This window comes from Triticum dicoccoides, chromosome 5A (assembly GCF_002162155.2).
Source record: "Triticum dicoccoides isolate Atlit2015 ecotype Zavitan chromosome 5A, WEW_v2.0, whole genome shotgun sequence".
In the NCBI taxonomy this organism is placed as follows: Eukaryota; Viridiplantae; Streptophyta; class Magnoliopsida; order Poales; family Poaceae; genus Triticum; species Triticum dicoccoides.
In genome coordinates, this window is record NC_041388.1 from 714,111,498 (window position 1) to 714,125,396 (window position 13,899).

Genomic DNA, 13,899 nt, shown 5'->3' on the forward strand with positions numbered 1-13,899 from the left:
CCTGTTCTTTGGTGGTTCTCTACATGAGCAATAAGAAAGTAGTTCACATGCATAGTTGATTACAAAACAGTAATGCAAGAGAGTAGTTAACATGCATAAGAAAGTAGAATGCATAGTTGATTACCTCAACTCCATCAAAGCAGCAATGTCATATTTGTTCCCCTTCTTGCACTTGTGCCAATGGTGCCCGTATTCCTTACAAATAGGGCATAAGTGCTGGCCACTTTTCCTCTTTTTCTCACTACAATCCTTATGCCTCTCTGTTTGGGGCCGACCAGCTACGGCTTTTAACAAGGGTGGATGCATGAAGAATCCATGGTTAGATTTAGGCCACTGGGTCTTGTCACACATAGCAGGGATTAGTTGGCCATAAGCTGCTCTAAACTTGTCAATGGAGTAATACGAGTCCACATAATTCTGTATATGTGCATTGACAAGTGATGTGATGAATGCTAGAGCATGTTTGCAAGGAAGGCCAGAAACTTGCCATTGTCTACAAGAGCATGTGTTGTCATGCAAGTTGACGACAAACCTAAACCCGCTGCCTCCCAAGTGAGTAACTTCAGCAACTTCTTCCGAGCTTTCTACCACCTCCAAGTTCAACTCTCTACTCTTTGCATTCAACTTCTTAATTATGTGGGGCAAAATTAAACCAACTAACTTCTTTGCTACTTTTCTCCGGTGATTCCACATGATCATAATCATCTGCCTAAGCTTGTCCATTAAGTCGTCCAAGTTCAAAGACTTGTGGTGCTTAATCCAATTATTGAAGCACTCTGCCAGGTTGTTGGTTACATAGTCCACCTTACAAATGGTTGAGAACTGACTCCTAGTCCACAACCTAGTGTGCCATTTCCTAAGATATGCAGTTGCTGCTGGCTTTGCTGTTTCCATTGCAACCCAATTTTTCTCAAATATATATGTATTCCATGAGTAAGCAGCATCCCAAAGATGGTCATCAAATACCTTTCCGTGATACTTTTTCTCGAAGTTTGACACCAAGTGAAACATGCATTCCCTATGTTCTACTTCTGGGAAAACTTCCTTTACCCCTGTCATCACCGCCTGCCCGGCATCAGTGCTTATGGCTAAACCCCTTGGTGATCCTATGGCTTGCCTAAGCAATTGCATGAACCAAATCCAGTTCTCATTTGTTTCGGAATCAAAAATTCCAAAACAAAGTGGATACATCCAATTATGGCCATCTACAGCGGTAGCACTAGCCAGCTGCCCCTTGAACCTGCCTGTTAAGAATGTGCTATCTACTGCCAAATATGGCCTGCACCCACCAAGGAATCCGTCTATGCAAGGTTTCAAAGCAAAGAAGAACCTTCTAAACCTGATTTTTCCTTTTATAGTGTAATGATCAATCTGAACTATGCTACCAGGGCAAGTGGTTTCAACTTGTGCTTCAAATCTATACAAATTGTCAAAGTTGCTATCCCAATCACCATACAATTCTTTCAGAGCTAGCTTCTTACCCATATATACTCTCTTGTAGTGGAGGTCAACCTTGTGGTGTTCTTTAATCTTCTTCTGCAATGCCTTCGCTCCGAGAGTTGCATCTTCAATCAGCCAATCCTTCACCTTATCACATACCCAATGCTTGGTTCCATTCTTCGTCTTCTTTTTCCTTCTTTTACTAGAGCAATCATGACCACATGGGTTTTTCTTCACCTTCAAAAGAGAAAACAGATGTAATTAGCTAAAAATACTTAACAATTATGCAAGAAATGTTCACAAATGGGTAAAGTTAAACAACTGCCATCACGGTACACTTATCTTCTGTTGTAGAAGCATGTATCCTCCAGGGACAATTATCTGCATCCCGTCTTGAACAATAGCCCCTAAACCGATGACGGGTACTATACTCGGTGTTATACTCAAATTCACGTTTGATTGCATGCTGAGAAAGTGCCAACTTGAACTCTTTCATGCTGGGATATGTAAAGCCTTTTGTCATTGGAGGGTCTAATTTGTCATACTCTACATGTGGAGTATGCTCTGCCTCATGCAACTCCTCATCCTCCTCTACTTCAACCTCCTCTACTTCATCATCCTCTACTTCACTCTCAGCCTCACTATCATCCTCACAAATATAGTCTTTGTCCTTCTCTTTATTAGGACAAAGAACCACATTTAAGGGAATAGGTTCATCCACTTCATACATACTCTCCTCATCAACACCAACATGCTCATTCTCAGGTCTTGGGTTGCGAAGGTAAGTATCATCCTCTTGTTCTACATTTTTATTAGGTTGGCTATGCGCATCACTATGCCACTCGGTGATAGGCTCATACTGTTCATACGGATCACAATATGCAATGATCATACGCACCACCTTTGTCTCCGAGTGTTTCTCAAACATAAGCATTAAATCTTGGTCACATTTTACTTCTGGACAGATTTTTAGAGCATCATCATAGTACTGCACATGTGCAACTTCCAAATAACGCGGAGAGTACTGCTCTACAATTGATTCAATGAAATCCTTATAGTTTGTCAAGTCACAATCAATGATCTTCTCGAAACAGAAACATCGGATGTCTTTTCGAGCTTTTTTTTTGTTGCCAAACAATTCATTTTTTATCAAATAACTTGAATTTGGATCCATCGTGTGAATTCAAGAGACAATTAAGTGAAGAAACTATGCATGAGTATTGCTAGATAGTTCTGATCATTGCTAGTGGTACAAACATCATACAAATCCATTAAGTGCCATGAACTTACCCATCTGTACACGCCCATGTAGCGGAGGCCAACCGAGCTGCACCCTGGCCTGACCCTGCAGCTGCTGCTGAGGCCGATTCAGCAGCGTATTGGCCTGAGCCTACAGCTGCTGTCGAGCCCGAACCAACCATGCCTTGGCCTGAGCCTGCAGCCACGTCGGCGGTTGAGCCCTCAGCCCATGCCCCGCCCTGGCCCGTGATTGCTGCAGCCGAGACACCGCCTCCTGCCGAAGCCGTGCGCTGACCCGGCCCTCCGCAACCGTAGCCGCGCGCTGGCCCGACCCCTCCCGACCACCGCCGTCGCGAAGGCTCGCCATCGCCGGATCCGCGGGGGCGCCAAGGTCGGACCCCTCCGCCGCCGCGCACTGGCTTTCCTCCGCAGCGCCTTCCCCATCCTCAGCACCACCGCCATCCATGACGCCGAATCTCCGCCGCCGCTAGCAGGTTCACCGCCGTCGCCGCCGCCCGCAATCGCTAGGGTTTGAGAAAGGGGAAGCGGGGAAGGGGATGTGGATCGCGAGAGAGATGCCCGGTTCGGTTCGGTCCTGTTGTGTTTTCTTTCTTTTTTCATGCTTATGGGCAGGGGCATTTTTGTCCAGCTAAAGAAAACTGACATCACTTCATGCCTGTTTTAACGGTGTTAGCTAACAGAACTGACGGGAGTGTTAGATAGGGGAAATTTTTTTATACATGATGTTAGATAAGGAAGAAGAAAATTTCCAGTGTTAAATAAGGAACCAATATTTAAAATAGTGTTATATAAGAAATTTTCTCGATAATAAATGCTCAATAATTTGATTTTAGTCTTTTTAGTATTTGGATCCAAGCATGGGTGAGGCTAGCAAGTTTTAGTCCCACTACTTTTAGTCATGAGACTAAAACGTATCCAAGCACCCTCATAGTACATTATCATTGAGACAGAGCTATATTTTTGAAAAATAAGGGCTTAGTCGTTCGACGGCCACAAGCACTACAGTACAGCACATAGACACACTACATTACACAAATCATGACAGACGTAGATCAGAGTGGCTTAGAATAGTAGTGGATCAGAGAAGGTTATGTAGCATAATAAACAGGGTGCACAACATGGTAACGGCGCTGGCGTACGCTGCAAAGCAGGTAAACGTCAACTGGAGCAGAGTGTAGCAGGCATCATGTTTTTGCAAAGGATGAGTTGTTGCGCGATGCCTGCTCGGCGACAAGTGCAGATTTATTTCTAGGCGTGAAGCAGGCATGAGGTCCGACCCAAAAATTAAAAAAAAAAATCTCATGGTAGACAATGTCGTGCGTGAGGTTCGACCCAATTTTCAAATAATTTGGACAACTGAGCAACTGTCGACAAAAAAGACAAATTCATGGTTTGTAAAACAGTTTACTGTTTACGTACTGTTTTGACCCGATTTGTCTTTTTTGCTGAGAGTTACTCGGATGTCCAAATGTGTTGGGGAACGTAGCAATTTCAAAAAAAAAATCTACGCACACACAGGATCATGGTGATGCATAGCAACGAGAGGGGAGAGTGATGTCCACGTACTCTCGTAAACCGAAAGCGGAAGCGTTAGCACAACGCGGTTGATGTAGTCGAACGTACGGCACCTCCGAGTTCAGCACACGTTCAGCTCGATAACGTCCCATGAACTCCGATCCAGCAGAGTTTCGAGGGAGAGTTCCGTCAGCACAACGGCGTGATGACGGTGATGATGTTGCTACCGACGCAGGGCTTCGCCTAAGCACCACTACAATATGATCAAGGTGGAATATGATGAAAGGGGGCACCGCACACGGCTAAGAGATCAAGAGAACAATTGTTGTGTCTATGAGGTGCCCACCTCCCCCGTATATAAAGGAGTGGAGGAGGGGGAGGGCCGGCCCTCTCTATGGCGCGCCCTAGGGGAGTCCTACTCCCACCGGGAGTAGGATTCCCCCTTTCCTAGTGGAACTAGAAGCTCTTCCAAGTAGTAGGAGTAGGAGAGAAGGAAAGGGAAAAGAAAAGAGAAGGAAGGAGGGGGCGCCGCCCCTCCCCCTAGTCCAATTCGGACTAAGCCTTGGGGGGGGGGGCGCAGCCTTCCCTCCCTCTTTCCCCTAAAGCCCAATAAGACCCATATACTCCCCGGCGAATTCCCGTAACTCTCCGGTACTCCGAAAAATACTCGAATCACTCGGAACCTTTCTGATGTCCGAATATAGTCGTCCAATATATCGATCTTTACGTCTCGACCATTTCGAGACTCCTCGTCATGTCCCCGATCTCATCTGGGACTCCGAACTATCTTCGGTACATCAAAACACATAAACTCATAATACCGATCGTCACCGAACTTTAAGCGTGCGAACCCTACGGGTTCGAGAACTATGTAGACATGACCGAGACACGTCTCCGGTCAATAACCAATAGCGGAACCTAGATGCTTATATTGGCTCCCACATATTCTACGAAGATCTTTATCGGTCAAACCGCATAACAACATACTTTGTTCCCTTTGTCTCGGTATGTTACTTGCCCGAGATTCGATCATCGGTATCTCAATACCTAGTTCAATCTCGTTACCGGCAAGTCTCTTTACTCATTTCGTAATACATCATCTTGCAACTAACTCATTAGTTGCAATGCTTGCAAGGCTTATGTGATGTGCATTACCGAGAGGGCCCAGAGATACCTCTCTGACAATCGGAGTGACAAATCCTAATCTCGAAATACGCCAACCCAACATTTACCTTTGGAGACACCTGTAGAGATCCTTTATAATCACCCAGTTACGTTGTGACGTTTGGTAGCACACAAAGTGTTCCTCCGGCAAACAGGAGTTGCATAATCGCATAATCATAGGAACATGTATAAGTCATGAAGAAAGCAATAGCAACATACTAAATGATCAAGTGCTAAGCTAACGGAATGGGTCAAGTCAATCACATCATTCTCCTAATGATGTGATCCCATTAATCAAATGACAACTCATGTCTATGGCTAGGAAACTTAACCATCATTGATTCAACGAGCTAGTCAAGTAGAGGCATACTAGTGACACTTAGTTTGTCTATATATTCACACATGTATTAAGTTTCCGGTTAATACAATTCTAGCATGAATAATAAACATTTATCATTAAATAAGAAAATAAATAATAACTTTATTATTGCCTCTAGGGCATATTTCCTTCAAAATGAGCTAATATTTGGAGTGAACCTCACGCAATAAATTGTCTACCATGGGAAACAAAATTGGAATTGTTTGAATTTTTCTAGTATTTTGTCTTTGGCCGTTTGTCTATATATTCACACATGTATTAAGTTTTCGGTTAATACAATTCTAGCATGAATAATAAACATTTATCATGAAATAAGGAAATAAATAATAACTTTATTATTGCCTCTAGGGCATATTTCCTTGAAGATGAGCTAATATTTGGAGCGAACCTCACGCAATAAATTGTCTACCATGGGAAACAAAATTGGAATTGTTTGAATTTTTCTAGTATTTTGTCTTTGGCCGTTTGTCTATATATTCACACGTGTACTAAATTTCCGGTTAATACAATTCTAGCATGAATAATAAACATTTATCATGAAATAAGAAAATAAATAATAACTTCATTATTGCCTCTAGGGCATATTTCCTTCAAAATGAGCTAATATTTGGAGCGAACCTCACGCAATAAATTGTCTACCATGGGAAACAAAATTGGAATTGTTTGAATTTTTCTAGTATTTTGTCTTTGGTCGTTTGTCTATATATTCACACATGTACTAAGTTTTCGGTTAATACAGTTCTAGCATGAATAATAAACATTTATCATGAAATAAGGAAATAATTAATGACTTTATTATTGCCTCTAGGGCATATTTCCTTCCAAATGAGCTAATATTTGGAGCGAACCTCGCGCAATAAATTGTCTACCATGGGAAACAAAATTGGAATTGTTTGAGTTTTTCTAGTATTTTGTCTTTGGCATGCGATGCGTAACTCCTGAGACCATTACTTTGGAAATATGCAAACATAATATAATCACACCAATTTTGTTACTTTTGATTCTCACGTGGAATCAACCAATTCATGAAGGAGAGGGATGATCATATTTAATTTGTGATGACATGCACTAACATTTTGCTAATTAAATACGTGGTTAAACTTTGACCCAAAATACGGAAAGGACAAATAAATCAGGATAGTACTGATTTTAATTATTTCTGGTGTTCGTTGTACTGCCATGATTGAAGATGAATAGATCAAACGTTTCCTGCAAAAAAAAGAATAAAAGATGAACCAAGTATCAGTTCCATCCGGGCGCATGTGTGTGTGTGCTTCTAGGTCCGCAATTTGACTCATTAAGAAAACATGTTTTTTTGTGATGAAAATTATATGTTTTGAAACCTAATCAGTAACTTAAAAAAACCCTTCACAATTTGACATATAACATATATTTTGGATATAATTTTGATGACAGGTTTCCAAAATATATGACGTTTTGGTAAGCCTAGCATACAAAAACATCCTATATTTTGGAACGGATGTAGTATTTATTTGAACAAATTGAGTATCTAGGAACATGCGCATGGCCTGCGAATTGAGTAATAAGTCGAGAAGAAGGGAGAACTTCTCATGAAAACTAGACAATTCCCCGCGCGTTGCTGCGGGAATTTGTGGCAATATGTTTAGATGAGACTTGGGTTGTGTGGAACATGAATATGATAATAAATTAGCAATTAACATTTCCTTCCATTGCCTGAAGTTAACCTGAAAGGTTTTAGTTTCATAACATCATCTCAACCATTTCGACGTTCACATAAGTTGTTACAATCTAGGCCACATTTAGATACAACATTTATCGATTTATTGCATTACATGACATAAAATGTGTATTGTTGCATTTGTTGAAATTTTGTACATGTATAGGTAGAATTTGGTAATCCCTAAATGTTCTTCCTGAAATCAATCAGAAACCTCCAAGCTTGAATGATAGAACCGTGACCTGAAGCTCTCAAATGACAAAAAAAAACCTTAGTGTGCCTAGTTGTTCTTCCCTCCAATTCAGTCTTAATGCTGCTGAAAATATTAGATGGATCTCATATGAAACAAAATGGCAGCAGTAACTATTTGGAAAAAAATACCAGTGCTATACTCGAGTTACTATCATATAAAAAGAGGCGTCCTCATGAAATTGTGATTTTTTTCGTTAGCTAATTGACATTAGCTGATAGGGAGAAATATATCTGTATAGAGTGAATAAACATAGTGGTAGCTAGCTGACAAATATTCCACATCTGCAAAAGAGAGAAATTAGTGATTCCGTTACTCTGGTTGTTACTCTGACAAATATTCCACATCTGCAAAAGGGGCGGAGCTACAGGGTGGCCAGGGTGAGCCGCGGCCCACCCTGGGATTTTTTTATCAGCCTATATACATATGGATCTTTTATTGGGCCAGAGAATAAATGGCCCAATAACACTTACCTGTTGGCCCTCGTCCAGATCGAACCAAGGACTGCATCGAGCAGAACCAGGCAAAACCAGCCGCCTCCTGCCCTCGTCCCGACTTCCGACTCCCTACGCCGGACGCCCTCTCCATTGCCAGCTCGCCGCCCTCGCTGGTCGCTGGCCGGAGCCCAACCACCGAGGATGATCCCTGCTTCCTTTCCCTCCCCACCTGCGAGTTATGTGCGCGTGCGCCCTGCCCTGCACGGTTGCGACGCTACTCCCGTGTCCCTGCCCGCTCGACGCCCCTGCAAAGCCGGCGGCAGCAACGTAGTCTTTTTTGAACTTCCCAATTTGTGATTTAAGGTATGAACTACCCAATTTCTGATTTAGGTTTTTATGTGCTATGCTACCAGTAGATGAAGCAAACACATACATAATTTTGCTCACCATTTTTGCCCCAAATAGCTTTAGTTGAAAATTTTAGTGTGTTTCCAAGACAATATTGATCTATTATTATGTGATATTGGTAATTACTCAGAACATAATTTTTTTCTAAGATCCATATGGTCTTAGAACACAATACAAATTTGCACATCTTAGAAATTTTAGTTCGTTCCTAAGACCATATTGATCTATTTCTATGAAAAAACAGCTTTAATTGAAACGGTTCACATGGCATATTCCTTATCAAAAAAAAATTGGGAGGGGGGGTGAGGGGCGGACCACCCTGTTCTCAATTGCTAGCTCTGCCACTACTTCAAGGAATCTGCTGACGTGCCATGTATGCTGAGTTGTAGTAGTTGCATGCTGCGATAAGTCAAAATAGTGGGGATATCTACTCTGAATAATGACGTGGCGCATCGCTGATGTGGACATTGTGTATGATGAGAGAATAGAAATTAGTGGGGAGCAACTTTTTAAGAATGGTAGATTGGTGCACGGGCGCAACGCAAAAGAAAAAGGCTGATTTTTTTATTTTTTTTGTAAACGGACATGTATATTATGTAACTGTAAAATCCCAAGGGTCATTTCAATTTCAGAGAAATGCAAGCAATTGTATTGGACTCCTGCCACCTGACCAAGTTAAGTTTCTCCAAAGTATTTTCATCATTGGCATTAGCAGAGTCACAAGATAAGGGATAAAGATAGTAGCACATAGCTCCTTTATCAATTTCATTTTGAAACTTATCAGGGTCTAACAATGTTGGAGAAGTAGTATGACATGTTACTTTCACTCCTGGACTACCAGAAAAAAGACAAATATGTAATTTCAAATGGGCCTTTTGTTTATTTGTTGTTGGGCTGGAATTTTGTTTATTTGTACAGCTTATAAATTATATTTTTTTTCAAAACAAAATTCCATGGATCCGTAGTGAACAAAACAAATTTCCATGGAATTTTTTTGAAACTTTTAAATATGTCTTTTCTTTAAACAAGCACCAAAGATTCGCATTCCACAACTAGAATTGCATTGCGGAAGGTGGTGTAAGAGCATCTCCAGCCGTTCGGCCCCCAGGACGCCCAAAAAACGCGTCCTGGGGGCGAGCCGGCGAGATTTTTGGCGTGGGGGTGACTGCGTTCCCAGTCGTCGCCCCCAGGTTGGCCCCAGGGCTAAACAAATTCGGCGTTTTTTGGGCACAAACTCGTCGAAATTCATCCAAACTCAGTGACATTCATTCAAATTTGTACAAAAAACAAATAAGAAATACAAACACGGCCTAGCTACGCCATCCTCGCCGCGCCTCGCCGCCGTCCGACTTCTACATGCCTAGGCGCTTGTAGAAGTCGATGTAGTCTCCGTCATCATCGTCGTCGTCGTCGCCATTGTCCTCGTCCTCGCCCTGCCACCCGCCGCTGTCCCTGCTGCAGCCCTGTCAGGGTCGCCGACGCAGGATGGCCCGGCCTCCTCCTCGTCGCTGTCGAGGTAGAGGACGTCGTCCACCTCGCGGGCGGGGCGGCGGTGGCGCGCCTTGAGTTCCTCAATGGCGCGGCACTGGCGAGCCACCTGCTCGCGGACGTAGTCCTCCCTCGCCTACCTCATGGCCGTCTCGTCGGCGGCGGCCATCGCGAGGTGCTCCGGCTTCACCGGGAGCAGGGGAGGCTCCGGCTCGGTTTTCGGCCAGACGAGGCACAGGCGACCGCTGCGGCCTTCCTCGGGGATGGTCAGGGCGCCGCTGCGGGTGTGGCGCCCTAGCGGGGACTCCCCCGCCGTGTCCTGCAGCTCGGGCTTGACGGCGAAGGCCGCCGGCGAGCTGCCCGAGGAGGAGGAGGTCGGCGCGTCCGACAACCGCCACGGCGTCCACGAACTGCCGCGGCGGCGAGCGAAGGACGGGGGTGCGGGGGCGGGGTACTCGAGGCGCGGCGTGTTGTCGGCCTCGATGTAGTCGAGGACGTTCTCGAGGGTGCGGCCGGGCACCCCCCACCACTCGCGCCGCCCATCGGCGTTGTGGCGTCCGCGAGGCACGACGCCGTTGGTGGAGGCGATCAGGCCGTCACGGCGGCGGTCGAATTAGATCGTCCAGAACGCGTTGTTGTCGGGGGAGTACGCCGGCGTTCGCCGCTGCTCCTCCGCCAGCGACGACCTAATGCGGGCGATCTTTGCCCGCCGGTCCGGTCCGGTGGTAGCGGGTGGCACCGGCACGCCGCCGGCGCTCAAACGCCACGCGCCCGGCACCCTCATGTCTGGGGGAGCAGGGTAGTCGGCCTCAAAAAGGAGGCGCTCCTCCCACTCGTGGAGGCGGCGGCGGCCTAACACGCCGCGCCTCGAGTACCCGCCCCCGCACCCCCGTCCTTCGCTCGCCGCCGTGGCGGTTCGTGGACGCCGTGGCGGTTGTCGGACGCGACGACCTCCTCCTCCTCGGGCAGCTCGCCGGCGGCCTTCGCCGTCAAGCCCGAGCCGCAGGACACGGCGGGGGAGTCCCCGCTAGGACGCCACACCCACAGCGGCGCCCTGACCATCCCCGAGGCAGCGCGTTAGCTTTGGCATTGATTCCCGCGGGAAACGAGGCGATGTGGACGACGAAGCGGCGCGTCGCTGACAGGGCAGGCCCATCACAGTTCACGCCAAAAACGGTACATCCGGCTCCCCCATGCGACCCCCAGCGTGCCGGGTTCGAGTTGGGTACGCCGGCGTCAATTTCAGCCCAATCCGACGGAAAACGGGCTCCTGAGGGTGCGACTGGGCCATTTTTTCGGCGCTGGTCCTGAAAAAGTGGCCTGAGGATCTGTTGGGAGCACGGTTGAAGATGCTCTAAATGACTAGGCTACGCACCAAGATTCTTCGAGCCAATGAACACTAGTACTGGAAAACAAGAGGCAGCCAGTGAGGCAAATGCCACATGTGCAGTGCAGCTGGGCGATCGGATCCTGCTAAACCGAAATAAAGATCTCATCACCATTTATTTTACTGATTAAGTGTAGTAGAGTGGATCCAAATCCAGGAAGGAATCCCAACTGCATCCACCTGGCTGGAAGGAGATTCTTCAGGCCCCTCCCTCCCCCTCCGGTCCGGTGGCCTCACCTCACCACCGTCGCTCTCCTCCTTCCTTCCTCTACAGTTCCAGCCCCAGCCAGTCCCCACAAAGCCCACGGTTTGGTTTTATATATAGCCAAACCGGCGGCGGCGGGGACGTGGACGTGGACGGGTGGGCGGCCGCGCCCGCGGCCGAGGCTGCGGTGGCCCCGCGTCGCCGTGCCGCAGAGCTTCGGGCTGTCGTCGCTCCTCGCCGAAGGCGGCGACTGCGGCGTCGAGCGACACCGACACCGAGGCAGTCGGCCCCGGTGAGGGTGCCGGTGTGGCCGGGGCAGGCGGCCAGGCCCAGGGATAACGCGAAGCGCGGCGCCAAGAAGGCAGAGGAGTCGGACGAAGACGAGGAGGGCGGGGAGGAGATGGTGCCGCCGCACGTGGTGGCGGCGTGGCGGTCGTCGTCGGTGCTGGAGGGCGCCGGGCGGACGCTCAAGGGGCGCGACCTCTGCCGCGTCCGCAACGCCGTGCTCCGCCAGACCGGCTTCCTCGACCTCTGAATCTCATCTCAACAAGAAGAAACCAACGCATGCATGCCGGCCGGCCTCCATTCCCAAGTCCCGTCGATCACTGGGGCGCGACCTGATCATGGACCAGCTCCTGCCATTCCAGCAGCTGCCATGCCATGCATCCTCCCCTGCATCCAGCTAGTCTTCAGCGTGACAAAAATCGATGTCTGAAATTCTGGATAGTTCCTAAATTGAATTCAATACATTCAATTTCATTGGCTTGAATGATTGCTGCTGCTGCTGACTCCAATTGTTTTATACTACCAAAAATCAGAAAATTACATCTCACAACTTGCAAAAATTATACTCTACTACCAAAAAAACCCAGAGGATCGAGATCTGCAAGCATTTTGTATTGGTTTCATGCATCTGGAATCAATCCACACATACAGTAGTACTTTATCCTCAGTGTGCCAACCAAGGCCAAGGTCCCAAACAATACTTACCTCTGATATGCCCATTGTGACAGTCTGATGTCAACATGCACATATAATATGTACTCCTTCCGTTTTTATTTACTCTGCATATTAGAGTTAACTGAAGTCAAACTTCGTAAAGTTTGACCAAGTTTATAGAAAACAATATAGACATTTATCATAATAAATCTATACGATGTGAAAGTACATTTAATAGTAAATCTAATGTTGTTGATTTGTTATTGTATATCTTAATATTTTTGTATATAAACTTGGTCAAAGTTTGTAAAGCTTGACTTTGACCAAAGCTAATATACGAACTAAATAAAAACGGAGGGAATACTTGATTAAAGAAGAAGCCATGACTTTGACATGAGCGATGCGGAATCATTCATTCATTCTATAAACCCTACAACAGCACTAGCACATCATCATCCACCATCCATCATATACGGTGGCGCTATTGTGAGCGAGCGCGCAGAAAGCCTTAGCATACGCTCCGGTACTAATTAGGTGGGCGGGTCGCCCCGGAAGTAGCCCTCTTCACCGCTAATTCTTTTGAGGGTAATGGTGCTTGTAGAAAAAAGTAACGCATTTAATTTGGTTACCATGTGTTCGCGACATCCTGATTTTTAGGGTCGCTAATCATTGGCAGTAATAGGAAGAGTACATATGGTAATTAATGGACTCAATTGTTTACCGAACAATGAGTTATGGATGTTTTGATCCCTCGGCTGTTAAATGTATTAAAACCATACTAACATGTACTAGTAACAAATTACTGCATGCTCACTACTTAGCTGTAAAAAATATGAAGTGGATGGTAATGAACTTTTTTTTTACCAAAGAATAAATTAGAGATGCTTCAATACTTGCGCATTGTAAACCTAGTAAAACTAGACTGATATGTAGTCATGCATTAGGATATGTGCTCTTTTACGATGATATATAATAATGCATTACTACATCCCTAAGACCAACTACTACTGCTATAGAAGTGATGGTAACATGGTTACTACTTCCATCATGTCAAATTACCGATGATAGGAATTAACTGTTGGACTGGGCGATGTTACCATGGTCTGGCTATGTTAGTTAGAGTGTGCTGATCGTAACACATTACTAGTGTTTTTCTGCTGAGGACGGGGCCTGGCGAAGCGTGTGGACCAGAATTGGTCGTAAATCATTACTGTGGATTTTGCACGCCGCGCGCCTGCTTCGATCTAAATAGCGCGTACTGGCTATTTGGGTCGAACTGGCCGGAGGGTACGCTAAGAAATAATGCGCGTAGGTTTAATTTAGCGTGC

The 13,899-nt window shown here is 45.9% G+C and overlaps 1 protein-coding gene across 1 annotated transcript; it reads left to right on the forward strand.

Moving 5' to 3' along the window:
• Positions 1-11,153: 11,153 nt before the first annotated feature.
• Positions 11,154-12,404, forward strand: LOC119300592. Its single transcript, XM_037577505.1, has 2 exons — positions 11,154-11,216; positions 11,631-12,404. The coding sequence occupies exons 1-2, from the start codon at positions 11,154-11,156 to the stop codon at positions 12,165-12,167; spliced, it is 600 nt and encodes a 199-aa protein (XP_037433402.1). The 3' UTR covers positions 12,168-12,404.
• The last annotated feature ends 1,495 nt before the right edge of the window (positions 12,405-13,899 follow it).

Excerpts from the sequence above, each read along its gene's own strand:
- LOC119300592 (XM_037577505.1), top strand. The coding sequence starts at position 11,154 with ATGTGGACGACGAAGCGGCGCGTCGCTGACAGGGCAGGCCCATCACAG. Across the intron at positions 11,217-11,630 it reads CACAGTTCACGCCAAAAACG|GCCCCTCCCTCCCCCTCCGG; the intron begins GTACATCCGGCT and ends GAGATTCTTCAG.